At 49.2% G+C, this 23,962-nt stretch overlaps 7 protein-coding genes across 7 annotated transcripts; 2 read left to right on the top strand and 5 right to left on the bottom strand.

The window, feature by feature from the left end:
- The first annotated feature begins 112 nt into the window (after positions 1-112).
- Positions 113-6,069, top strand: ONS95_012295 (uncharacterized protein). Its single transcript, XM_058505920.1, has 8 exons — positions 113-1,373; positions 1,426-1,517; positions 1,565-1,778; positions 1,836-2,991; positions 3,043-3,351; positions 3,401-3,593; positions 3,663-3,846; positions 3,958-6,069. Exons 1-8 carry the CDS (start codon positions 1,284-1,286, stop codon positions 5,746-5,748), a joined length of 4,029 nt encoding a protein of 1,342 aa, XP_058358443.1. The 5' UTR covers positions 113-1,283; the 3' UTR covers positions 5,749-6,069.
- A 544-nt stretch (positions 6,070-6,613) lies between these two features.
- Positions 6,614-7,834, bottom strand: ONS95_012294 (uncharacterized protein; the record flags this gene model as incomplete). Its single annotated transcript, XM_058505919.1, has 4 exons — positions 6,614-7,062; positions 7,115-7,351; positions 7,397-7,684; positions 7,744-7,834. The coding sequence occupies 4 exons, from the start codon at positions 7,832-7,834 to the stop codon at positions 6,614-6,616; spliced, it is 1,065 nt and encodes a 354-aa protein (XP_058358442.1).
- Positions 7,835-11,295: 3,461 nt separating this feature from the next.
- On the bottom strand, positions 11,296-12,942 carry ONS95_012293 (uncharacterized protein; the record flags this gene model as incomplete). The annotated part of the gene is made up of 2 exons (XM_058505918.1): positions 11,296-12,070; positions 12,128-12,942. 2 exons carry the CDS (start codon positions 12,940-12,942, stop codon positions 11,296-11,298), a joined length of 1,590 nt encoding a protein of 529 aa, XP_058358441.1.
- Positions 12,943-13,278: 336 nt separating this feature from the next.
- ONS95_012292 (uncharacterized protein) lies at positions 13,279-15,061 on the top strand. Its single transcript, XM_058505917.1, has one exon. It carries the CDS (start codon positions 13,328-13,330, stop codon positions 15,014-15,016), a length of 1,689 nt encoding a protein of 562 aa, XP_058358440.1. The 5' UTR covers positions 13,279-13,327; the 3' UTR covers positions 15,017-15,061.
- Positions 15,062-15,311: 250 nt separating this feature from the next.
- Positions 15,312-15,724, bottom strand: ONS95_012291 (uncharacterized protein; the record flags this gene model as incomplete). The annotated part of the gene is made up of 2 exons (XM_058505916.1): positions 15,312-15,514; positions 15,613-15,724. 2 exons carry the CDS (start codon positions 15,722-15,724, stop codon positions 15,312-15,314), a joined length of 315 nt encoding a protein of 104 aa, XP_058358439.1.
- A 1,385-nt stretch (positions 15,725-17,109) lies between these two features.
- Positions 17,110-17,808, bottom strand: ONS95_012290 (uncharacterized protein; the record flags this gene model as incomplete). The annotated part of the gene is made up of 3 exons (XM_058505915.1): positions 17,110-17,162; positions 17,216-17,296; positions 17,352-17,808. The coding sequence occupies 3 exons, from the start codon at positions 17,806-17,808 to the stop codon at positions 17,110-17,112; spliced, it is 591 nt and encodes a 196-aa protein (XP_058358438.1).
- Positions 17,809-18,923: 1,115 nt separating this feature from the next.
- ONS95_012289 (uncharacterized protein) lies at positions 18,924-21,345 on the bottom strand (the record flags this gene model as incomplete). Its single annotated transcript, XM_058505914.1, has 6 exons — positions 18,924-20,332; positions 20,384-20,552; positions 20,603-20,725; positions 20,774-20,872; positions 20,919-21,150; positions 21,200-21,345. The coding sequence occupies 6 exons, from the start codon at positions 21,343-21,345 to the stop codon at positions 18,924-18,926; spliced, it is 2,178 nt and encodes a 725-aa protein (XP_058358437.1).
- Between the last annotated feature and the right edge of the window lie 2,617 nt (positions 21,346-23,962).

Below are 23,962 nucleotides of genomic sequence, written 5' to 3'. Positions count from 1 at the left end.
GGTACGCTGGACAAGTAATTTAGCAAGCGCTATCTACCTGCCTTACCTACTGTACCTTGGTGGTTTATCTGTATCTAAATTTACCAAAGAGCTGAAGAAAATGGCGCATCGGCTTCCCTTTAGAGCATCACGCTCGAAACAAACACGGCCGGCTTCATTTCAACTGCACCTGAAGGTGCTGTCTCCGGCCGGTAGGGTAGGGTAGGGCAGGGCAGGGCAGGGCAGGATCGGCGAGGGGTCCTGTATCCTGTCTGCCTGTTCCCCTGCCAAGCATATCACATCACATCAATTCAGTCTGCGGACTACATCCGGTGTCCTGTATCCTGTATCCTGTATCGTGTATCGTGTATCGTGCCTTGTCAAGTCGTCCAATTCTGGCTAAATCATCTTTCTCAGTGGCTTGTTCAGGCATCTCGCCGACTTTGCCCGCCTGCAGTAGCATTAAGGTTACTTTACAGATTTGATAACGAGGCGGGTAAGCAATACACACACATACACATACACACACACACACACAGAGAGAGATAGAACGTCAACCCACCGCGACAGACAGGACAGCAGCTGCTGCACTCATTCAATAGTCTCAAGGAAGATGCGATGCATCCTTTCCGAGAGCGAGCCTCAATTCGTCAGATAATACAAACTTGATGGAACTCTGCCCCTGGATCGCTCTGCTTACCTGCCTCTACCCAGGTACCCCAGCAGATAAGCTTTCGCGGACGCGTCAAGAGTGCTGCAGAAAAATATTGGTGGCTTGGAGCTTGCACGTTTCTTTGCGACAGCTCCAGACCATTCAGGAGCCAGTCAACTTTAGCTGTTCCCGTTGGCGCTGCTCCTGTGGTGCTAACGAAAGCTTCAACTTTTCCTGCCGATTTGCCGTGCACATTCTGGGGAAGACATCGACTGATCTGGAACAGGGCTTGTGGGAAGCCATGTTGTTGGGAACCCTCCGGGCTTGGTGATATCGGCGCGCTGTCGACAAAATGGGGCTCGTATCATCCTATACGAAGATATCCTAGGTAAAGTGCTGGTTAGCCCGAGATCCTGCAGAACCCCCCTGTCAAAGTAAGCATAGGTACGGTACCGACTATCGATGGACCCTTATACATGTGCACTGCAGTGTATATGTTATATGACCTCGCTGCTCTCTCCTCGCTGCTCTCCCCTCGCTGCTCTCTCCTCGCTTTTGCTTTGCTGTGTTGCCTCTCCCCATCTGTCGTTACCCGTTCTCACTCCTTTATGAACGTTGCAAATTCAAATGAACAGCTCTAATACCTCATAATATGATATCTTACTCGGCTGATACCAGTTGCAAGTGCACAATGGTTGCAAAAATGAGTTCTGCTCTCAGCGTACTGTTGTGGATTTCTTCCGTAAGTCATGTTGGGAAAAGGACAATAGTATTTAGAATCTGATGATCAGCAGTTCGCTAAGTCTGAAGCCGCGATTATTGTAAAGCGTGATCTTGTGTTACCCTCAACTCTCCCAGGAACTTGGAGATCTGAGGGATGCTACATGTAAGTCTGGTGACTTTGGCGACTTTTGCCGTATTGACCTGCACCAGCGACGTCGGCCGAACTCTCACAGGGGGTGGGTATACGAACAATACCGCAATGACTGATGAGTCTTGCATTACATATTGTGAGAAGGCTGGCTACATCTATGCTGGTACTGAATATGCCGAGGAGTGCTATTGTGGCAACAAACTAGCTGCAGGGTCTGGTCCAGCACCCACTACCGACTGCAATGTAGCCTGCTCCGGAAATGCAACTGAACCTGTGAGTGACTTTGTATCCCAACCATAGTCCTTGTTTTCTGACTTTCCCTTCGTCTAGTGTGGAGGCGGAAACCGCCTGAATCTCTTCTGGAACGGCCAAACTGGACCAACAACAAACCCAGGCCCAGGACTCTGGGCATTCTCAGGTTGCTATACCGAAGGAACAACAGGGCGAACTCTTGACCACGGACTTGCAGTTGTTGGTGGCTCAAACAATATGTCCGTGAGTAACTGCGTGGCGGCTTGCCAAACGGCAGGATACAGTCTTGCTGGAGTGGAATACTCTGGAGAATGCTACTGCGATAATGCTATCTCCAATGGCGGCTCACTTGCTCCAGAGGGAATATCTGGCTGTTCTATGCTTTGCAACGGCAACTTTTCCGAGTACTGCGGAGGACCGTCAAGACTGGATGTCTATGACTTCAACAAGACTGTCACTCTCCTACCTTGGAATACGACGAGCATTGTTTCCTCCACGAGCTCAATTGTGTCAACTTCCAGTACTCACTTGGCAGTGACAGCAACATCTATTGGTTCTTCATCTCTTGCTTCTACTATTGTCTCGACGGCGTCGTCAAAAAGCTCCACTCTGTCAACGAGCGCCAAATCATCATCGGTCATGTCATCCAAGATTTCCACTTCTACAAAGGTGTCGACAGTTTCATCTACGGCACACTCAACGAGTTCTACGAAATCATCATCAGGCTCCAGCTCCAAACAATCAAGCCTAAGCTCGACGAAATCTTCGTCGATTTCCAGCTTAAAAAGCTCCAAGGCATCAACTTCAGTACTGACTAGTTCCAATTCCAAAATTTCTTCATCGTCATTGGAAACAGCAGGAAGCTCGAGTTTGTCTAGCTCCGTGTCTCTCAGCAGTAGCCGAATTCAGGTAGCTTCTTCATCATCCTCGACAGTCTCAAGCTCTGCTACTGCTTCCCCAACTCTTCAGAACAAGCCTACAGTAGGCTCGTACAACTACTATCAATGCCGTACCGAAGGGACTGGCGTGAGAGCTCTCTCAGGTGCCGCATCCGCAAATGATCTCATGACGATTGAGATGTGCGCGGCATCATGTGCTGGGTTTACTTATTTCGGAACAGAGTACGGACGAGAATGTTACTGTGGAAATTCATTTGGAACGGGATCAGCCGTAGCGCCAAGTACGGACTGCTCGTTTACCTGCGGTGGAAATGCTTACGAGTACTGTGGAGCTGGTATGTTCGAAACTATGAATGGGATTGAGTCAAACCTAATGTGAACTGCAGGAAACCGACTCACAGTTTATGTCTTGAACGGAACAACTCTTCCTTCCACATCTTCTGTCTCGTCATCTTCAACCAAAGTACCGACAGGTGTTTCGTCGACAGTCTCTGTATCAAGCTCAAGCACCTCACCAGCTTCTACGGGCTTCCCAGCCGGATGGACGGCACAAGGATGTTGGGTCGATGGTTTGAACGGCCGCATATTGACGAAGCAACAACCCGACAATGCACAAAATACTCTAGAATCCTGCGTTCAGACCTGTGCTAGTCTCGGCTACACCATTGCAGGCGCCGAATACGGAACTGAATGCTGTAAGTTCGCTCAAACCTCCAATTTTCTAGCCTAGCTAATTTTGAATAGACTGCGACAATTTTGTTTACAATGGTGGAGCTCTGGCTGCTGCTCAGACAGACTGCAACATTCCATGCCCAGGTAAGTCTTCTGAGATGTGCGGAGCTGGTGGAAGATTATCTATGTATTCCAAAGGAACTCCGACAGTTTATGCCGCGCCTGCTCCTCAGAAAGTGGGATTGCCGACAGGATGGGGCTATGCGTAAGTGCATTGGACATCCTCAGCCGTGTAATATGTCCTGTGCTTCGTATGCTGACTTCTCAACTCTAGAGGATGCATCCAAGATAATGTTCCATCAGCTGAAGATCCCAATGAACAGCTTTACACATTCCCATACAAAGTCTGGGATGATGCGTCCGGGAATACCCCCGAGAAGTGTATCACCAGATGCCAAGAATTTGGCTACAACGCTGCCGGTTTGGAATATGGTTCACAATGCTTCTGTGGAGACGTGGTATGTACCTTATCGATTACCTTTGACGCCATAGTAGCGGCAAAAATCGTCTCAACACAATTCCTTCTCAATAGGAACGCCATAAGATGTTTTAGTGCTAATGTATCATAGGCAAACATCCAAGTCGCATCGGCTCCTTCCACATACACAAATCCTAACTCGGTCCAATACTACACCAGAAGCTCAGCGCCGATCACGTACCCAGACTCCTCCTGTGCCGCTCTCTGCACCGGGAACAGCTCCTACATTTGTGGCGACGGCTCTAAACTCACATATTATACCTGGCAAGGTGCAACACCTCTCTACAGCTGGGGTATTCCAACTGGTACCGATGCAGGACAATACTCACTTCTCATTGGTGGTGTTGTCGTCCCTCTCATCGTCTCCCAAGTAGTGACAGGAAAAGTCACCTTTGTAGAGAAGAAAGGCACTGGCGAACCAAACGGAACTGGAGCCTACGAATTGGACCTCTCACAAATAAATGACTTCTCCAAAGCCTGGAGGGCTATGAATGGACTCCAAACTGACGTCTTCTGCGCGGGTGGTCTTACCCTACCTGATAAAGTTGGTAGGCAATTGACAGTTGGAGGATGGGCGGGAGATGCTAACTACGGAATTCGTCTGTATTGGCCTGATGGATCGGATGGAGTGCCAGGTACCCATGGCTGGGTTGAAGACCCGGGTGTTCTCTCCCTGCAAGTTCCTCGCTGGTATCCCTCAGCGATGATTATGGCCAACGGCTCCATCCTCGTCGTCGGCGGCGAAATCGGTCAAAATGCCGCTGAGCAACCGAATCTGGAAATCCTGCCACCAACAGGAGTGAAGGATCCAAGCACAACAAGTGGCTACTCAAACACAACTGTGTATCTTGACTTCCTTGACCGAACCGCACCCTTCAATCTCTACCCCTTCATTGTCGTCCTCAAATCCGGCATCTTCATCGCCTACTACAATGAAGCTCGCATCCTCGATGAAGTAAATTTTGAAACCATTAAAACACTGCCCAATATGCCCGGAGCCGTCAATGATCCTACCGGGGGTCGAACCTACCAGCTCGAAGGCGCAATGGTCATCCTTCCCCAACACGCACCATATACGGACCCAGTGGGCGTGCTGATCTGCGGTGGCTCAACCTCAGGAGGCGGCTACCCAATCGACAATTGCGTTTCCACTCAGCCCGAAGTCGCAAATCCAACATGGACAATCGAACGGATGCCATCCCGTCGAGTTCTCCCCTGCATGGCCGGCCTCCCAGACGGCACCTACGTGATTCTCAACGGTGCTGAACACGGCGTTGCTGGATTTGGTCTCGCAGGATCACCTAACCTGAACGCGGTCATCTACGATCCCTCTAAACCAGTCAACCAGCGCATGTCTATCATGGCAAACACGACTGTGGCGCGTTTGTACCACTCCGAAGCTACAGTCCTACTTGATGGCCGCGTGTTGGTGTCTGGCTCTGATCCGACCGGGCAGTACGTGTCACCCGCTGACTCCTTTCCCGAGGAATACCGCGTGGAGGTCTTCTCGCCGCCATATCTCCTCTCTGGCCTTCCTCGGCCAACATTTACGATAACCAACAAGGACTGGTCATATGGACAACAAGTTACCTTCACGGTGTCCTCAGCTGCAAACATCAAGGTTTCACTCCTGGGATCTGTGGTCTCGACGCATGGTAATGCTATGGGTCAGCGCACGATATTCCCGGCTGTAACGTGTACAGGTACGACGTGTGTTGTTACTGCACCGCCAGATGCACATACCAGTCCGCCTGGATGGTTCATGATGTTTGTGCTGAACGGGCCAACGCCTAGTGTTGGACAGTTCGTGAGGATTGGTGGTGATCCTGCGGGGTTGGGCAATTGGCCAAACTTGCCTCCATTTGATCTGCCTGGCTTATAGGTGAGATGCTTGGAGGCGGTGTTTACATATATAGGCGGATGGATTAGCTATATCGAGATATCGAAGTGGTAATTTTAAAGGCTTGGAAAGCTAGCCGGTGGTCTTTTGTCTAGATAGATATAATATCTGTATATACTAATGAGCTTTCTTTGATACAGCCGTGTTCGATCAAGCTCAAAAGAGGGTGTTTATAAGTTGTTTGGTCGTTCATGTTCTCCTCTCCACGCTAGAGAACATGCAAAAGTGAACGAGATAGAACTAAGCGACGTACCAACAGCTTAGTTACCGCCCCAACTAGGTTCAACAAAGCAATCGAACTGCTGATATCAAAATCAAAACATGACCCTTATCTTGATCTAGCAATGACTAAGACACCGAAAATGTATCAAATCATTGACGTTGAGCACTGTCGAAGCGAATTGCCGTCTTATCCTCTTGAGCCAAAGTTTCAAGCACAGGCAGACAAATAGGTAAGCGAGTAAGTGGAGTCGAATGGAGAACGGATCCCTGACAAAGTTTTGGCTGTCCTGTCGGGACTCGGGAGATCAGCAATGACAGGGACGTGGACATGTCTTGAACTTTGCCTTCGACTCGTCCAAGTGGGGTGATTGCTTGGCATTTGGCGGGGTAATCGTTCAACCAAGAGATATTTACTCTGACGTTCGAATGAAACTATTTGCATCATACTCATATTAAGATCTATTTGTTGCTACTCAGAACCAGTCATAATGCATTCATACTTCGTAGACCCATGGCCATTTCCCCATTATACCCAGCACCGTGACGCCAGTGTGTTTACCTTTGCTTTTCCCAGTCTAGCAAGCCATGCAATTCCAGTGCCTTTCCCAAACAGTCCATCACAACATCATCGCATTTCTTCTTGTCTCCTCAACTCCTCTCTGAAATAATTGTGTCCCTCATTCCCCGCCGGACTGCTCGCCAAACTGCCCAATCCATCACTATCCCTATCAAACTCCCTCTCCCGTCCCAGACCCTTCGCAACCTTTGCCGGCGAGTCGTGATACTGCCCACTGCCTGTCAGGTCCCTATCCCTCAATTGTATATCTCCATTCTTGCCCAATCCCATTCTCTGGCTCCTAGATTTTCCTGTACCATATCCACTCTTCCGACCCATCACATTCCCCAGTCCAATCTTACGGTTTTTGCGATTCCAGAAATAGCCGCCGATGACGCAAAGGAGGATGAAGCCTAGAACGGTGGGAAGAGCGATGTAGAGGGATTGGCCATTGGGTGCTGAAGAGGGAGGCTGGTGGTAGATGGGTTTTTCGTAAACTTTCACTCGGACAGTCGGGCCTGGGATTGTTAGATGTATATATACCCTTTCCGAGAGGAAGGGTGGTCCTACCTTCAAGACTAAGTTGTGCCCCAGCAGGAAGATTGATACGATTCAGGAATAGTGTAACATTGTTCGTCTTCAGTTCCTGCAACCAGTCCTTTTGAATCGTCCATACATAGTACCCGTCGCTCGTTGAAACGGGATCCGACTTGAAAGCCACAGGGCCGTGTCCGGTATCGTTTACGTAGTTCGCGACGATATTGACAGAAGCATTCTTCTGCGCAAAGAAGTCTTTGTCCCATGTTACTTTATTTGTCAGTATTTCTCGTATATTCCAGTACAAGCTCCTACCATAGTATTTGCCATCCACATTGACATCCGATCCATTGGCAGGGCTACAAAACGGCGCATATATCCCATCGCGATTATGGCACTCCTGGAACGATCCACCACCCGGGGCAGCTGTCGTCTCCGCAGACCTCGAGACAGAATCTGTAGCTGTGCCAGTGGCTGTCAAGCTGTAAGGAATGGGATTGAGGGTTGTTTCGACGCCGCTTATCGTCGCAACGCTCGGTGTGTAGGTTGCAACTGGAACCCCGCTGGGATTGACTGAGATCCAGGGATTGAAGGCATTGGAGACTACCGTTGCTCATGAATCAGCATTGACCTTTAATTAAGAAACTATGACGAGATCTTACCATCTCTACGAGGAACGTATGGACCAGCAGAAGCTAGGGTGCAAAGCAGAGCAGCAGTAAGTACCCTACGATATCGTGCGGAATCGCGCATCTTGTGTACTTTGTTAAGCCCTCGATTTCTGCGTAGTGGACGGCTCCAAGAGAAATACAATTCGAATTGGAATCTCCCTTCTTCAAGAAATGACTGTGCGACTCGTAGCTAGCTGAGTGGAAATTTGTTCGCTTTGGTGATGCGCCTCGAGGTGTTCAGGTGGGGTGATCCTAGGACGGGGGCTCGGGGGGACCAAGCAGCAAGCTACTGTACCCCGCGTCTGCGGGACGAGCCTAAAAATTGGAGGTAATAGAGGCGCGACAGGGGTGAATGGATATCAAGCAAATCTCATGCGAGGCGTGAACAGATGTCTATTTCTTGAGATCTCATCAGTCAGTATATATTAGATTTGAAGCACTGGTGCCTAGCTGGGTAGAAGGCTTGGCGTGGTCGAACCTCTGCAATTCGGTTCAAATCGAGAAAATGCTGTCAATAGCCCTGAGGAGACACGGGGGAGCATGACCGACTAGGTATGTATGTCAATTTAGGTACTCTGAAGTGAGCTTCAATGGCTTGCCGAGGACACAGATAACAATGTTGGGCAAAATAATGGAAGCAAATTCAGTGTATTTGGAACAAGAAAGCATGCCTATCATCTATCGAATTTGAGGTGGTTGGAATGTCAATTTAGCGAGATATATCATTGGGGAGCACTGGAAATATCCCAAAAGCAGGCGTGAGATGGAATGAGGGTTTGTAGGAATTTGCCTCAGGCATTTGAAGCCCGTCCAGCTCAGATCATTACATTGTACGGAGTCATTGCATCGTATGTTCCAGTTTTGTGGGCAAAATGGAAGGCAAACTTTGTTGAAGAGCCCGGTTTTATGCACTGCCCCTTTAGTTTTTTCGTCATCTTCTTCTCCGCCTGACTCAGAAGCTTCCTCCGGACCAAGACTTGGATTCGAAATCGAAGACGAAGAGGTACTTCGCTTTGCACTTAAGCGTCGATATTGACATATAACAAGGCTTGCTGGGATCCAAGAAACAAGCTGCTGTACATGCTCTCTGCTTGCAAACTAGAGAGCAAGTTGCTTTACCCTTTCGTTTGGCATTACAATCAACAACCTTCGTGTCATCGTCAGGAAGTGGACAAATTTGCAGTAACATCCATTTCCGGTGCGGTAGGTAGTAGAATGTCATCCTCGAATGACGACTCTCTCTGGATAAAAGGCCGACCAATACGTCTGCAATCGTCGCAAGTCTCGTACTAGGATCATTCATTCTTTTCAGCCATTCTCTTTCGGATGATCCTCTCCAACTGTGTCTTCATTTCCAGCCAGCCTTCACCATCATTCTCATCGCCTCTCTCAATCTACTCCTGCAGCGAACCGCCCAGGCGTCCTCGAGCCAGAACAGGACTACCCTTCCGAATATCAGGCCCGGTCAGCGAATCCATGCCATGACAGAGATTCCACAACAGACCATGAGCACCCGACCGATCATGGGCGTCGAAGACCAGAGTCCTGGCATCCCACAGCTTTGCCGTGAGGGAAATATCAAATGATTGTCTTCTCACCCTTCTTTCGAGATACCCAAACGCATCGTCCACGCTGCAGGTGACTCATTAAGATGTGAAAGTTACCGTCCTCTTCCTTGACAGCGATATGACCATAGGTTGGTCAAGTCCCCAACGCTGTCATGTATTTCAGAATGGATTTGTCTTTGTCAATGATCATAGATGATCTCACCAAGATGGTCATTGCGGATTTCCTTTGATCTTTAATCCCCTTGGGCTGTCCCAGTTCAAGCCGTCCTTTCTCAAGTGTAGCTCCGGTATCCATAGATTGGTGTCGACTTTAACATGCTTGTTTCCCCAATTTGGGATGTGATAATTCCCTCCAGCTTTCTTGCGACTTTGTTCTCGATCCTGGCTTTTTGGTCTAAGGTTCCAGAATGTCAAAAGAGGCAGAGAATGTCGCCGAGGTTGCTCATCCTTCTCATGATCTTGATATTCATCTTGACTTCGATATCTGGTAACAGACGGAACCTAGTAAGGAGATCTGCTACTAATTTGCGGATCATGGAAAGGTACGTCCAGGTCGGCAAGGAGGTCAGCAATCCTCGCTGCCTCTGCATCATCCACCATTTTCTCCATTATTTTGGAACTTCTCTTATTGAACTGTAGAGTCGCGATGGGTTCCTTGGTGACTTGCAGAGTACCGTCGACTTTCTTGCGGGTTTTTGTAACTTCCTCTAGTCCCCACGACTTGTGTGATAGTGGGACACATATTGCTGGAAAGGTGTCTAGTTGAGAAATGAGACGATTTGACATTGTGTATTGAGATTCTCTTCGGACAGGCTCTTTGCTACCTTTTGGGTAAGTCAATTTGGGATTTTTTTCTACTGTGACCAGACGGGTATGGTAGAGCCACTGGGACTACGTTTGTTGATCCTCAGGTGCAATTGACAGTGATTGTAGGTGTGGTGCGAGTGGTGGCGATGATGTATTCGGTGGAGTGAGCAAGCAGTGATGCTGGTGGTAGCACAGGGCTGTGGACAGTAGGTAACTGACTTTTGGCGTTGCTATGGAGTGAACGAGGCCTTGACGGCTTCGGTGTTGTACACTCGTTTTGGAATGACCATCTTGAAGCAGCAGCATCAGTAGAAGCACAGGCAATGATGAGAATGCATAGATAGTGACTTCGTATCTTGCACATAACTGTGGTATTGGGAATGGGATGGTCAGGAGAGGAGCGAGTCTAAATTTCTCACATAAGTGTTGATAAGCTTCACAGCACTTAAGGAATCGAGCACGAGGTGTCAATAAACGCCAGTGGTAGCGGTTATTCTGGGCTATGTGTGGTGTGATGAGATACTCTATATGTCTACGATGCATATATGACGGTATAGGACGTTCAGTCTTCAGGAGTTAGGAGCGGGAATTCGCGCAGTCTACCACCGTGACATTTCTCAGAGATTACTTCTCGCAATGGTGGAGCAACAAGCTTGCTTCATTCTCCCTGATAATCATAATGTCAGAAATTAACTTCACAGCATACATTATCACCCTGTCCTCCAAACGAGTTGCTTTATGGGGTGGCGAATCACCCGTTGTTCGCCAATACATTAAATTCAAAAGGAAGGAATCATTACTTACAAGTTCCAAATGTGTTCCGGGGCCAAATTTTGTTGTGTCTCAAGGACATATCCGCATCCAGGATTTACATGTAGTTGTGCTCAATGCGTGTGGAGGTTGAAGTTTTAAGGGTCCAGATGACGAAAGAAAATGGGGATTTTGCCGCTCGACAATGCATATGCATTCTTTCCGCCTGGGTATCGCTTCTCGTCCAACCATCCATTAATACCAGATTTCGTCATAAGGATTCATTCCTCAATCCAAGAAAAGGCAAAGAATATCGAGCCGGTTTTCACCAGATTCCGACCTAGGCCAACAACCGGCGCTACGCCCTCCAAAATATAAGGCGAATATCACAAAACAAATTACTCCAGACCAGGCGATATCATCCATCGATCATCGTCCCTTCGAGACGCCCACGCTCAAGAGTCCTTCGGAGATGTTCGTCCTCTAGTTTTCTCGCATTAAGTCGGCTCTCCTCCAATCTCTCAACTCCCTTGTTGATATTCTCAATATGCACCGAAAGAGGGATGTCGATTCGATCGCGCAGCAGCTCTGGAGAGCCAACACGTTCGCGCAAGTCCTCCAAGCCAGCTCCCATAGCTTGCAAACGGATAATCGTGCCGGAAACATGGGCGTATGCCGTCTTTCGGTAAATGGCAACTTGTTGCAGCAAGTTTAGTTTCTTGTCCATCTTATTGATCTTGCCTCGATTTCCGCCAACCATGGTCCACAGCTCTGCCAATATCTCTTCTTTCAATGCTTTAGTGTGCATATCGTCTCTGGTGGCGATTCCGTAAATCACATCAAGGCGGTCTTCAAGGTTAGTGAGAACCATGAGGATGGCCTGTGCTTCGTTGATTAACTTGTTGATTTCCTCCTCTACGATTCGTGTGTGTTGAATATACTGATCAAGTAAGACGCTCTCGGTAAACTTCACAGGCTGGAAGGGGGCGAATAGTTTGTCGTTGATAAAAGCGTTGATAGCTCCTCTTGAACCATCTCGCTCTTGAATGCCATCAAGGACCCTGGTAGTCCACCGTGTGGTTGCAATAACGCTGTCGACCGCTCGACCCACATGGCTATTGAATTTCTGCAAGTCATATGAAGCTATTCGAGCAGTCTCAATAAAGCCGTCGAACTCAAGAACCAACTCATTTCTAGTACAGTCAGCTATGCTTCTGAGGTTTAAAGCCAGTTCAAACTCGATCACTTACTTGGAATGCAGTTGAGAATACCGAACGAGCTGACGTAGGTCTCGAATTGATGCTTCGCCGCGCTTCATGTCTAGCGGCAGTGAGACTCCACCGGCACTTTCCTCTAGGACTTCTTCAAACTTCGCCTGCACGGCCATTAAGTCATTGAATTCGACTGGTGGGGGTGACCCATGGGAAGTATCGACTCGATGGACGGGGCAGAATGGTAGGTTTAGAAATGATGCTCCCGGTATCCGACAAAGCGGCGACATCGAAGCATAGATTGAGTTTGTGACCAGATTTCTAACGATGACGGCAATTCCGAAGAGCAGCCATACCGCCAGGAAATATGAAAGAGGTTTCTTCAGGACTTTGAGGGCGCCCGTGAGAATATCCAAAAGCCAGGACATTATTGTTATAAAATGCTCGACTGCAACATCCACAATGTCTCTGATGTTGCTGGTTTCGCCGTGATTTCCCAGTGCTCCCTTTGGCGGATCTTTTATCCTCGTGCGTTTTACTGGACTGCTGTTATTCAACCGAGTATTTCTTCTCCTTGCTTCCAGGACTCTTTCTGCTGACTGGACTGCTCTTGATTTCGCACTCCTACTTGTCGTGTCTGCCCAAGACCCGTCCATAGAGTCGAGGTCCAATGACGGCATCACCAATTCTGGTTCAGGCGACTTATTCTCCCCTCGTGTCGACCTTCGAGGCGGCGTAACTCTGCGTGGCGGAGGTTTGTATTCATCATCATGTGGTGAATACTCCGGATTCTCATCTTCGTCCGCTACTACCCACGAGTCTCCCAGATTTAGCTTCGCTTTCCCAGGCGGCATGGTGAATTAAAGTCTGTGTTTATTAGTCGCTTGAGGAAGATGCGATGCGCGTAAATTGCTGGCGACGCCCGGATAATCTAGCCAGCTTTTGGAAGACCGAATATCGTGTAACTTGAGATAGAAACCGAATACAGTTTATGAGCACAGTGCCCTTGAGCCGACGCGGAAAATGGTATGTGCCTTGGAAGTATACTTCGGTATATGACTAGAAATTCGCCCACGAGGCTGGGACTTCTGGCATCGACGTTCCATATGACGTTGCCAGCTGACCCTGGTCACCGCGTTCTGTTCTGTTCTGCAGGGATCAGGACGCGCTCCGTGGAGCTACCAGTGCTCACTTGAGATAAATATTTGGAGCCGTGTCTGGCTGTCCAATGCCATCGCCATGATGCGCTCTTCACGGGCTCTGCGCCTATTACAGATCAGAACAAGGCCATCACATGCTGTTTATCGCGCTCCACGACTGCAGTCAACACGCAATGGCTATTGTACCGTGTGCGAGGCCACGGCGGGGAAGGACGCAGCCAAGTCAACAACCAATCCTCCAGCTTCCCTCGCAGACCATCGCCAGCTAGGAGTCGAGCAAGAGCTATTCACTACTTCAGTCTACAGTCCTGGATCCCCGTTATTTCTCCCAAATGGTGCCAAACTATTCAACAGATTAACGAATTTCCTTCGAGCTCAATACGACCATTTCGGTTTTCAAGAAGTCATTACACCGACTATATATAAGAAGTCGCTATGGGAGAAGTCAGGACACTGGGATAACTATGCAGATGATATGTATTCGGTAACTGGTCGCGGAGCGTCAGGAGAAAAAGAAGGTCGACAAGTGGGAGAAGATGAGGAGTATGGGCTGAAGCCTATGAACTGTCCAGGACATTGCCTCATATTTGCATCGAAGCAAAGAAGCTACCGCGATCTGCCAATACGATATGCAGACTTCAGCCCCTTGCATCGGAATGAGGTTCATGGCGCATTGAGCGGGTTGACGAGAGTCCGGAGATTTCACCAGGACGATGGACATATTTTCTGCCGACCATCTCAAATCCGCCAGGAGATCTCGAGTACGCTAGAATTCATCAAGATGACTTATGGAGTGTTTGGGCTGGGTCCATACCGTCTGGCTCTTTCGACGAGGCCAGCAGATCATTTCATTGGAACAGTCGAGGAATGGGATAATGCCGAAGCAGCTTTAAGGGAATCTCTGGATGCTAGTGGGCAAGCGTGGACTGTCAATGAAGGCGACGGGGCCTTTTATGGACCAAAGATTGATGTCATCTTGAAGGACTCGGATGGAAAGGAGCACCAAACTGCCACGATCCAACTCGATTTCCAGTTACCAAAGCGCTTTGAGCTGGAATACCAAGCACCCGCTCCAGAATTTGAGCAAAAGGGAGAGTCGACAACTGACCACGCCCTCCTTAATGTACAGGGACCAGTAACACCGGTGTTGATCCACCGAGCAGTGCTCGGTTCCGTGGAGAGAATAATGGCTCTTTTGATCGAACATCACAACGGCCATTGGCCATTCTGGCTAAATCCTCGACAGGTGATGATCATCACGGTGAACGACAGCCAGGCTGTGGTGGAATATGCTCAAAAATACAAGAGGTCTATCCAGGGCATAGGATTATCAAATCGTGCGCCCAATGGCTCCCTGGTCATGAGAGCCCCAGACCGGATTTCAGTCGACATAGACGATAGTCCTCGTTCAGTACAAAAGAAGATCCGTGAAGCGAAGCAGAAACGCTATTCTGTCATCGCTGTGGTCGGCGAGAAAGACATCGAGACAGGTTGTGTCGTTGTTGACCTCACGGGCATTCCAAAAGCCGAAGAATGGATGCCCAAGCATCCAGCCTTGAGACGTGCCGCATCCACACATACGGCAATCTCAAAAAAGCCGAAAGATGGGTCCGTAATAAGGGGCGTCCACAAAGATTTTGACATGGAGAAGTCGGTCAAACGTCCGTTGAGCCATCCTAACCTGGCACCAGAGCAGTTGAAGAGCCTACCAATCTCGGCAATGGAGTTGGGTAAGTTTCTGGGCGATATGGCAACACAACACAGATAGTACACGAAGATTTATGCCGTTGTAAAATACTAAATAGATGTACATTATGATGATACAGTTACAAATAACCTCTGATTTGACCATCTCATACTTTGACATATTTCTGATCTTCAATTTCCCCTGCATCATGCCAGCCATGCCAGTCAAAGACTGTCCGATACCATCCATATTCTTACATCAACTCCAGACGCCCAAATTCCGTATCCATAGTCCCAATCCTCCATAAGCATACCGTCTCCCATAGAATACAGCCCAAAAAAACCCCGCCAAATTTTCCTTCAAGTCCACAACACCATCACCTCCTCATCCCTTCTTCAACATGCCCACCCAGTCCCTCAACCCTCTCAACCAACCTCTTCCTCTCCGCAAGCTGCGCTCGCATGTAATCGACCGTCTTCTTCAACACCACACTCTCGCTCCTCCCTTGTCCTTCTAAGCCCGGTACGAGTTCTGTGAGGCGGTCAAAGCCTTCGCGGATGGCTTGTCTGCGTTTCTGTTCTGCGGGGAGGGGATGTGCGGTTAGTTATTTGTGTGCCCGCTGGAAAGTGAGGAATGAGGAGAAAAAAAGATGGGCTTGTTAGGAGGCAGCAGTATACCGGAAGCAATATGATTCGCCTTCTTCTCGTGTTCCGATAGCCTGGGCTTCTCATCCAGTCCATTCGCCGATCCAGGATTCGCAGACCCCTCGCACGGAGGGGAGGCGGACATCGTCCCTGTCTTGTCACTTCACTTGCCTACTCGACTTTCCTTGCCGCTTTGCGTCTTTCCCTCGACTTCCAGTCCACCGCTCGCTCGTCTTTCAGTTCTTTCGTAAGTCACAATATTATGCGCTTGATCTCAAAAGTGTGGAAATCACATTGCACGCGCTGCGAAGTGTTTCTGGCGGAGGGGCACGGTACTTTGAGGAGAGAAACGTCAATGTTGATCACTCCGCACTATCACATGCCCAACGAGGCTTGATGCGACCTTGTTTCGGGTTAGTGTCTAGGGGTCCCACTTAAAGTTCAGCCTTGCAGCTTCAGTCCCGTCCATTCCGAGGTGTGGCGGAACACAGGGGCAGGATTGAAACTCAAACAAAAGTCAACAAACAAAAGCTGTCGTTGCTTCTAGAGTAAATGCACCCAGCTTGCCTGGGCGATGACACTGTTGTTTCATTTGCAAAGGAGATAGTATGGGAAACGTATTTTACTGGATCCTGTCCAAAGATTGCCGTTGATAATACATCACCTGCTTGTCAACGATCCAGTGTTCAGCCTGCCATTGAAACTGCGGGTATGAAGTAAGTCTTAGTAGTCCTCTCTGTTGGAGTCCATTGTTAGCTAGCATCTGCGGGATTAATTTGTATATTTGCGGCCCTCCACACCGACCAGATATGCCATGGCATAGAGCTCGCAGCCTCCGATATATTAAGCGAGTGGCCCAAACAAAACTGCCACATGAAACCTCGGGAGCAATGAGAAATTTATTTTGTAGCGTCGTGTATCTATGTGTACCTACTGGTGGCCAAGGTTATTTAGTAGCCGAGTGATAGTTCCGTGCTCCTGAACTCAAGGTCCATAATTTACAAGGGATATTTAACATTCTAAAAGAATTTGTTGATATGGACTGGACAGACGCTGCTGGACAGCTCTTGCGCGACCGACAATGCAGTCCCATGTAATGGCTGTACTTTCGGAATCATCAGTACATCAACTTATCCGGCAGAATTTGTCGCTATCTCGCTGCAGGCCAGGTGTCTATGAACAAAGCAGTCTTCGCACCGAGGTTACCTCATTTCACAGATTCCTGGCCGAGATACGGTTGGCGCTGCTGGTCTATCGCGCCATGACGGAAACAGTGCTCGAAAAGGTCTGTAATATGGTGATTGGCATGGAGCTGATCAGCGAACCAAAAAAAAAGAGAAGGTAGTGACGATCAGTTAGAAAGGTTATCGACTACTATAAAGTCGGGGAGAAATTGAAACCAAATATGCAGCAAAATCTATTTCCTTCGGATACAGTGTACCAATTCCGACTTTGAAGGAAGGACAAACATGAATAGATATAATCCCTCCTTCATATCTCAAACCTCACAGAATGATGAGAATTCGGATTCTAGGAATAGATGAGGCTGACCATAACATCGATCTCCTTGAAATTGTGATATTCTGAAAGTATATGTCAGCTTTAATCAGTCTCAACCCCAAATAAATGTTCTCACGGTCTGGTTCTCCTAGTGCAGCAGAATACCAGGATCCCTCATCATAAGTTCCCTTATCTCTCGGATCGATTGCGAAGAATTCTGCGGCGCTGAAATCAGTAGATGCGATGCAATTAAGAATGTCAGTTGAACAAACCTCCTGCCTCGGGCACTACAATCAAAGTCGGCAGGTCCTTCAGACACTTATACTTGATCGCCAAATCCGGGACAATACCTCCGTTCGCAACACTGAACTTTTCACTGGTTTCACTAGCTGGCGTTGCACGAAGAACGCCGTTTAGCGACGAAAGAACGCCCCTGTGTATCTCGAAGTCCAGAGTCTGGCCGGCGATGCCGAACCCCATGACTGAGGGATCTGAGGGATCGGACGCTTGGATTGCGTATGGAGTATTGGGACCACCGACACTGGTGGCTGCGAGTGTGAACTTGCAGGTAAGGTCTTTGATGGGCAGGTTTGAGCCGATGATACCGCCGTTGACGCAAGTAATGGACTCGAGGAAGGGGATGCCACAGAGGCCGCTCAATGGCCCGCCTTGAGGAGAAGCCAGGACGCCGGAGAGGAGGTAAAGTAGAGAAAGAACGAGAATATGCATTTTGGTACGCTCGAGAAACTCGTGGTCTGGTTTGTGTGCAGTGGATGGCTTGTGTCAAAGCTAGGGAAATATGCAAGTTGATGAAGAGTGTGAAATGAAGCAGAAAGAAATCTCTGTAAATATAGGTACCAGCATTGGAAGATGGGCCCTGATAACGTTGTGATCTGTTGTGACAGATTGGTAACTTAGAGAAGGTGCGACGTTGATTGGCCACATGATTAAGACATGGGTGGACGGGTAGTTACGATTGCGAAGCGGTCGTTGACTCCGAAAGGCCGCATCCGTATCCTGTGGACTTCAGCCTTTCCAAAGTCAAGCTTCCGGTTTACCTTGAAGCCATATGTTTAAAGATACGACTCGCTCAATCAAGAACACAAAGTAAATCGGTGTTGCAGAGCCATAGCACACTGGATCTATCGGTGTCTGCCAAGAACCATTCATGGCATGACACAGGGCACCATCTGCAAATCCATGGATGACGCGTGCCTTCTACACCTGGCCGAGATCCAGCGTACTCGCCGAAGAGAAACGGTGGGTGGAGTTGTCGATGCAGCTAAAGCCCAAGACCAGTTCCAATTTACGCCAACGTACCAAGTTTGGAGAGTTTTTAGTGCTGGCTAGCGAAGATCGAGTTGCAAAAATCATCCACACTTATAACTTACTGTGCCATCGGGCATAATGTGCCTAATCAATAAGTGAAACTCAGAGCTTATGATGTGGCATGCCATCACTGAAGCGAGGATGGACAACACTTGCAAGGCCCGCACATGGCACGATCAAAAAGCGATACATCAATACGTGAAAATGAACAAACGTACAACAGATGGTAAGTGAGTTGGTGCTAGGCAAATGACAAAATAAAATTTCCGTGAGCGCCTCTATGACGCCGTGGGCTTTCCAGTGGGGTATCTAAAACAATTTCCAGTCCTCCAACTTCCAATGATGAAACGAATGTATAATCCAAGTGCGATGCATGGGTCAGGCAAGTCTCAACAGAACGCCATTGATGCATGTTTTCCCGCGAATATAATTATGTCGCTCAAATAAACACGGTGTCGTGGTCACGTGTCTGGCACTTCGAACCGAGCGAATGTTGCTGTCTGGAGGTCATGTCCTCATACTGTGATGCTCACATGTTTCCTGCCCTCTGCTTCTTCTAGATGGAATCCAAAGACCAACTTGAACAGATCCTTCAAAAACGGATATTGCCCACTCCTCATCATCCACCCAACGCTCTTAGCGACATCTATCGCGCTGGCGTTTTTACCAACAGCCGGCAGAGCATTCGAGCTTCTAAAAGTAGGGTCGCTCAATATCAGATTTCGATATGCGGCAAGTAGCTTCGTATGTGCAGGTAATGACCCAAATGACCCTGTTGGAAGAGCCTTGATAAAATTTTGGAATGCAGGCGAGTCGGCGGTATTTGGTGTCGCACTCGTAGGTGTAGAACGAGAAAAGCCGACGTTCATAGCTGCCTTGAGAATGAGAATCTTAAGTCGAGTGAGGTTTGCGTCCTCAGAACTGGCTGCAGTAGTAATTGTGCTAGAAGACTTCTGACTTCCTTGAGAGTAGGATGACGAAGACGTTGCACTTGACCATCTCGCATTGGATGCACGGGTACCTTCTGTCCCAAGAACGAGAATATTGGGAATATTTGGTGAGTTTGCTTCTGGAGAAATGGGTGTATCTTCAAATTCGGTTGTTGGTGTTTCCGGTTGATATCGTGTACGAGCATGTTCTGGATGCTCTGGATTCTCCGGAAGACTTGGCAGGCTGCTGCTCTTCGTGTGAGATGACCGACTCATCTGGTCAGAGATTTGGGTGAAGGTTGTTTGCGAAGGTCTTGGCGTTCCCCGGTCAGGACGAACTTGAGTCCAGCCCTCCCTGAAAAGGTCGCACAGCTCCCAACATGCTTGCACGGCTGAACCAAGAAGCTCCTCATCAGGCGCTTTGCCTTCGCGTCTATTCTGGCGGAGGCTGAAAAGCATTTCAGCGAGGCCCCAGCATGCTCGAAGAAGAGTATCTGTCTCCTCGGCTAGTTCGTTTCTTTGTTTCATAAGCCGGTGGCAAAGTGTAATATAGAAGTCCAAAGTTCGTTCCCGGAACGCTTCGGGCAAATTCCGATCGTGGGTGTTGTACAGGTGGTTGTTTAGCTCAAAGCTGACTCTCAGCACTGAGTCAGCAATTTCGTCCTTCCGTTGTCGTATATCAAATAATGCTTGACAGAAGTCGCGACAAAGATCCAGCGTTGGTCTAACATGAAACTCATGGTTGTCATCCCGGCTATCGTATAGCTTCTGGCATAGCCTCCAGCAGCACTTCCAGGCAGTTTCGTGGGCGTCTCCAGTTCCGGAATAGCTAAAAATTCGCTCACGATGAATCGAGCTAAGGCTTGCGAGGGTGTTGCACAATGTCCAACATTCGTTCAGGGCAGTCTTCAAGGCATGAACTTCCTCATCGGAAGTGTGAACGATTCGGGCATCGAACTCATCCTCTTCAACATCACGGTGCTCTTCCGGGATCCCTGCAAACCATGAGTAATGCGGATTGTTTTGGTGGTTAGACGAGGACAGACCTTCAAGGCTGTGGGCGCTACTCGATCGCACGGATCCTCCGTAATCGCCGGCAAGAGCCTCAACTTCTTGTCGAGTTTGGGCTCTTGGGGTGGCATTTTCCAATCCATATTTAACCGGCGTCACATCCGTGGAGATTGGAGGGGGAGAGACCGGGCTGGGTTGTGTAGTCTGACTTTAATTAGAAAAAAAAAATCCGTTCAATTCCCAAGGCAACTTACTTTATCCTTCGGGACTTGAAGATCTACTCGAATGGTAGTAGGTACGTTTGCTTCCTGTTGATATGGTGTAGGAGTAGATCGGTCGGCTCGCGATGGTTGAATCGGTAGATTCTCAGGCAAATTCTAAAATGTTAGCATCTTGTCATTCCTCTTGAGACATTTTTAACTCACAAACTTTCCGTACCCCTCGGGTGCATGTATGACAGAGATAGACTCGTCTTCGAGTGAAGACCTGAAATGATCGGGTAGATTTGTGCTGAGTCTCTTCAACTATAAATAAGTCAGATATGCAACCTTATCTGTTGGCTGCACCTACTGTGGCCTGCGAATCGGCAGATCCAACTATTCTTGGTGGTGATGGTCTGATTTCTTGCGCCTGCACATCATCTGCAACCTCGTCTTCGATTTCTGTTGTCTCCGTACCGTTCGATGTGACCGGAGACGGCCCCACCATATCACTTGGACTTGTCATTTGTAAACCGTTCGTAGAGCTATCGTCAATTGAGTTTGGTCGGAGATGGGAGGATTCTTGAGAAGTGCGCGCCGACCTGGCAACTGTTAGCACGCTGGCAGACCCGAGAGTTTGTGTTTACATACAATGACTGATATCGAGGAGGATTGTTCATGGCTGGGGAGTTTGGAGAGACAGAGAAGTCTGTATAAGGAGAGAAAGCCGACATGATACTGCCTGGAGACGATGAGACCAGGGGACTCTCCAATGCCATTGTTGGCGCAAGGCTCATGTGCGTGGATCCTAGAATGGCCTTCAAAACGGTCTACGAGGCTGGTTATGAAGGAAGAGAATCGGCCTGGCTCAGGCGGAGGCAGGCATACAGATAGGCTCCAGAGTTGGTGTGGGACGGTCAAGGCTGAATGGAGCTCTCGGGAATCAGTTGCTGATAGCTCTCCAGCTGAGGGCTAGAAGTTTGGTATGTCGAATGGACAGTAGCAATGGCAACACACTCGCAGTAGTCGGCCTGTGGGTCGGCGATGGGCCAACTAGACGCAATTGACGAAGATACCGCAGTTTCGTTGGTGTAGTTGCATATCGCAGAGGTATGGTTGTATGTATGTATGTATGTATGAATGTCGAAGAAACCACTGTGCCGCATCGGGGCCTGACTGGCTAGCACTGCGCTTGACGTGACTCTGCTTGCCTGCTTGCTTCTCTCCCAGCGAGAAGACAACACAACGCGACGCAACGTTCGTCCGGCTGGCTATCCGAATGAAGTGCAGAGTAATGCCCAGATAGTGAGAGCTGTCTGTCAATCCAACCCCTGTGTAGTGCGGTGCGATGCAGCGCCAGAGGCGTGTATCGAATGCGATTGCGGTGGAAAATGGCGATGCGGTCGCTGTCTTGGTCGATGACTGCTTCAATGCCTCTGCCTCTGCCTCTGCTTCTGCCTCTTACTCGCGATGACAGACTGCAGGTGGTCGAGGAAGTCTGGAAGCGAAGTGAGAGCTGGGCCGGGGGCGGGCAATCGATTCGGAGAGATCTGTATGGACAGCGACTGCACTTTGGCCTCAATTGGGAATAGGCTCTGGAACTGGAAGCAGGCCAAGTTGGTGATGGAGATGCTGGAGCTGGAGCTGGAGCTGGTGCAATGCTGCAGCTGCAGCTGCTGGGATCGCTGCCAGCGAATCAGCCTGTGAGCAGCGCGTCTTTTGATCGCGGGCTGCATGACGCTTGAGAGACTCGGCGCTTAACAGAGGGAGGGAGGGGAGGGGAGGGAGGGAGTCCGGAGGGAGAGCACTGAGCACTGAGCACTGAGCACTGAGCACTGAGCACTACTGAGCACGCACTGGGCTCTGGGCACTGGGCGCTGGGCAGGAGTGGACGGTCAGACACGACAGGGTAACCAAAGCCAGGGGCATGGGCATGGGCATTGGTAATGGGCTACTGTACTTAGGAGCCTAGGGCTACCTAGGGCTGTCGACTCGTCGAGTTAACCTCGACCGATCCGCACTCTTCTCCACGTTCGGGCTCTGTACTGTACTGTACTGTACTGTACTGTACTGTACTGTACTGCATTTACCCAGAAGTTGAACTTGACTTCTAACCTGCCTGCCTCCATAGCATTTACTAGGTACTGTGGAATTGGAAAATTATACTATACTATACCAATCCTCATATCTGTACTTACCGTTCAACCTTAACGGATAACAACACGCACACAACTGAGTGACGACCGATGGGTAAGGTAGGTACCTGGATCTGAGAAGCCCACATAGCTCGTTCGCCCTCTTCAAGCTGCATCCACGTTCTCGTAAATTTTACTAGCAACGGCAGCGCTAGACTTGAGGGCCCGGGGGTTGACCGACGGGAGCTTTGCAGACTTTCGTTACAGCACGTAGGTAACTTGACTCCGCAAAGGCACATCCCCGAACCCTCGACTTTTGACTCTCGTCCTTGCCTGCCTCCTCTTCTCCCGCCATTCCCGAAGACGGCTTGAAACAATTGGCTTCAGGATAAACAGCACATATGCGATGGACCCAGGGTGGAAGATGGCCCAGCCAATACTAATTCCAAATTTTTAAGAACCACTTCTCACAAGGTGATGTCCTACAGCGGGAGGGATGGCCCGAGTGCTGTAATTCTGGGTAACAAACCAGCGGGCTCATCACCAAGAAGCATCCGCACTTGCAATCTAAGAGAGTTCAACATACCTCCGCTCCGCAAGACCTAGCCGAGTTGATACTGAACCGCTGCACCACATCCGTGGTGGTGGGCTCGGAGAAGGGAGGGGTCAGCTCTTGGTCGACCTCCTTCGGCGAAAGATCGTCACCGTGTTTTCTCTCTCTAAGTTTGTGGTGGCATTTCGTGCCGTGGCCCAGCGTTGGGTCACACCTCTGAATGCTCCTGCGGTCAGCATTGCCAACAGAAAGCCACATTCTGCCTTCGTTGACAGAAGTACCCTGAACGGAGTGAGCTCGAAAAAAGTAAGTAACTCGCTTCAACTTGGCAATGTCAGCCCCACCTATATCTTGGTAAAGGGGAAAGATTCCGGCCCGGGACTTCAGTACTTCAGATACGATAACCGAGAATCCATTGGTGTACTCGTTCACAGGCACGAGGACCACTGCGAAAGAGCCAGTAGCGATCAACTTGCGTCTGGGAGCAAATTTCTGCATGCGTGTGAGAAGAGCCTCCACATCTAAATTGCTTCCCGCCAATGCCAAACATCTGCGCCGCTTCTAGCCTTATAGACACGCGCATAGGCGCTCGTGTGGGTAGATCAACCCTATCAGATCGAGGAAATGCAAGCGCTAGCTTGTTTCTCTCTGTTGGCTTTTCTCGCGTTGTTTTCAAGGCCTGTACGACCAACACCTGGGAACATTAGCCCCATGGAAGGTGGGCTG

The sequence above is a fragment of the Cadophora gregata genome, assembly GCF_030347475.1.
Source record: "Cadophora gregata isolate MNR1 chromosome Unknown scaffold_6, whole genome shotgun sequence".
In the NCBI taxonomy this organism is placed as follows: domain Eukaryota; kingdom Fungi; phylum Ascomycota; class Leotiomycetes; order Helotiales; family Ploettnerulaceae; genus Cadophora; species Cadophora gregata.
This window is presented reverse-complemented; position numbering and strand designations above follow the sequence as displayed.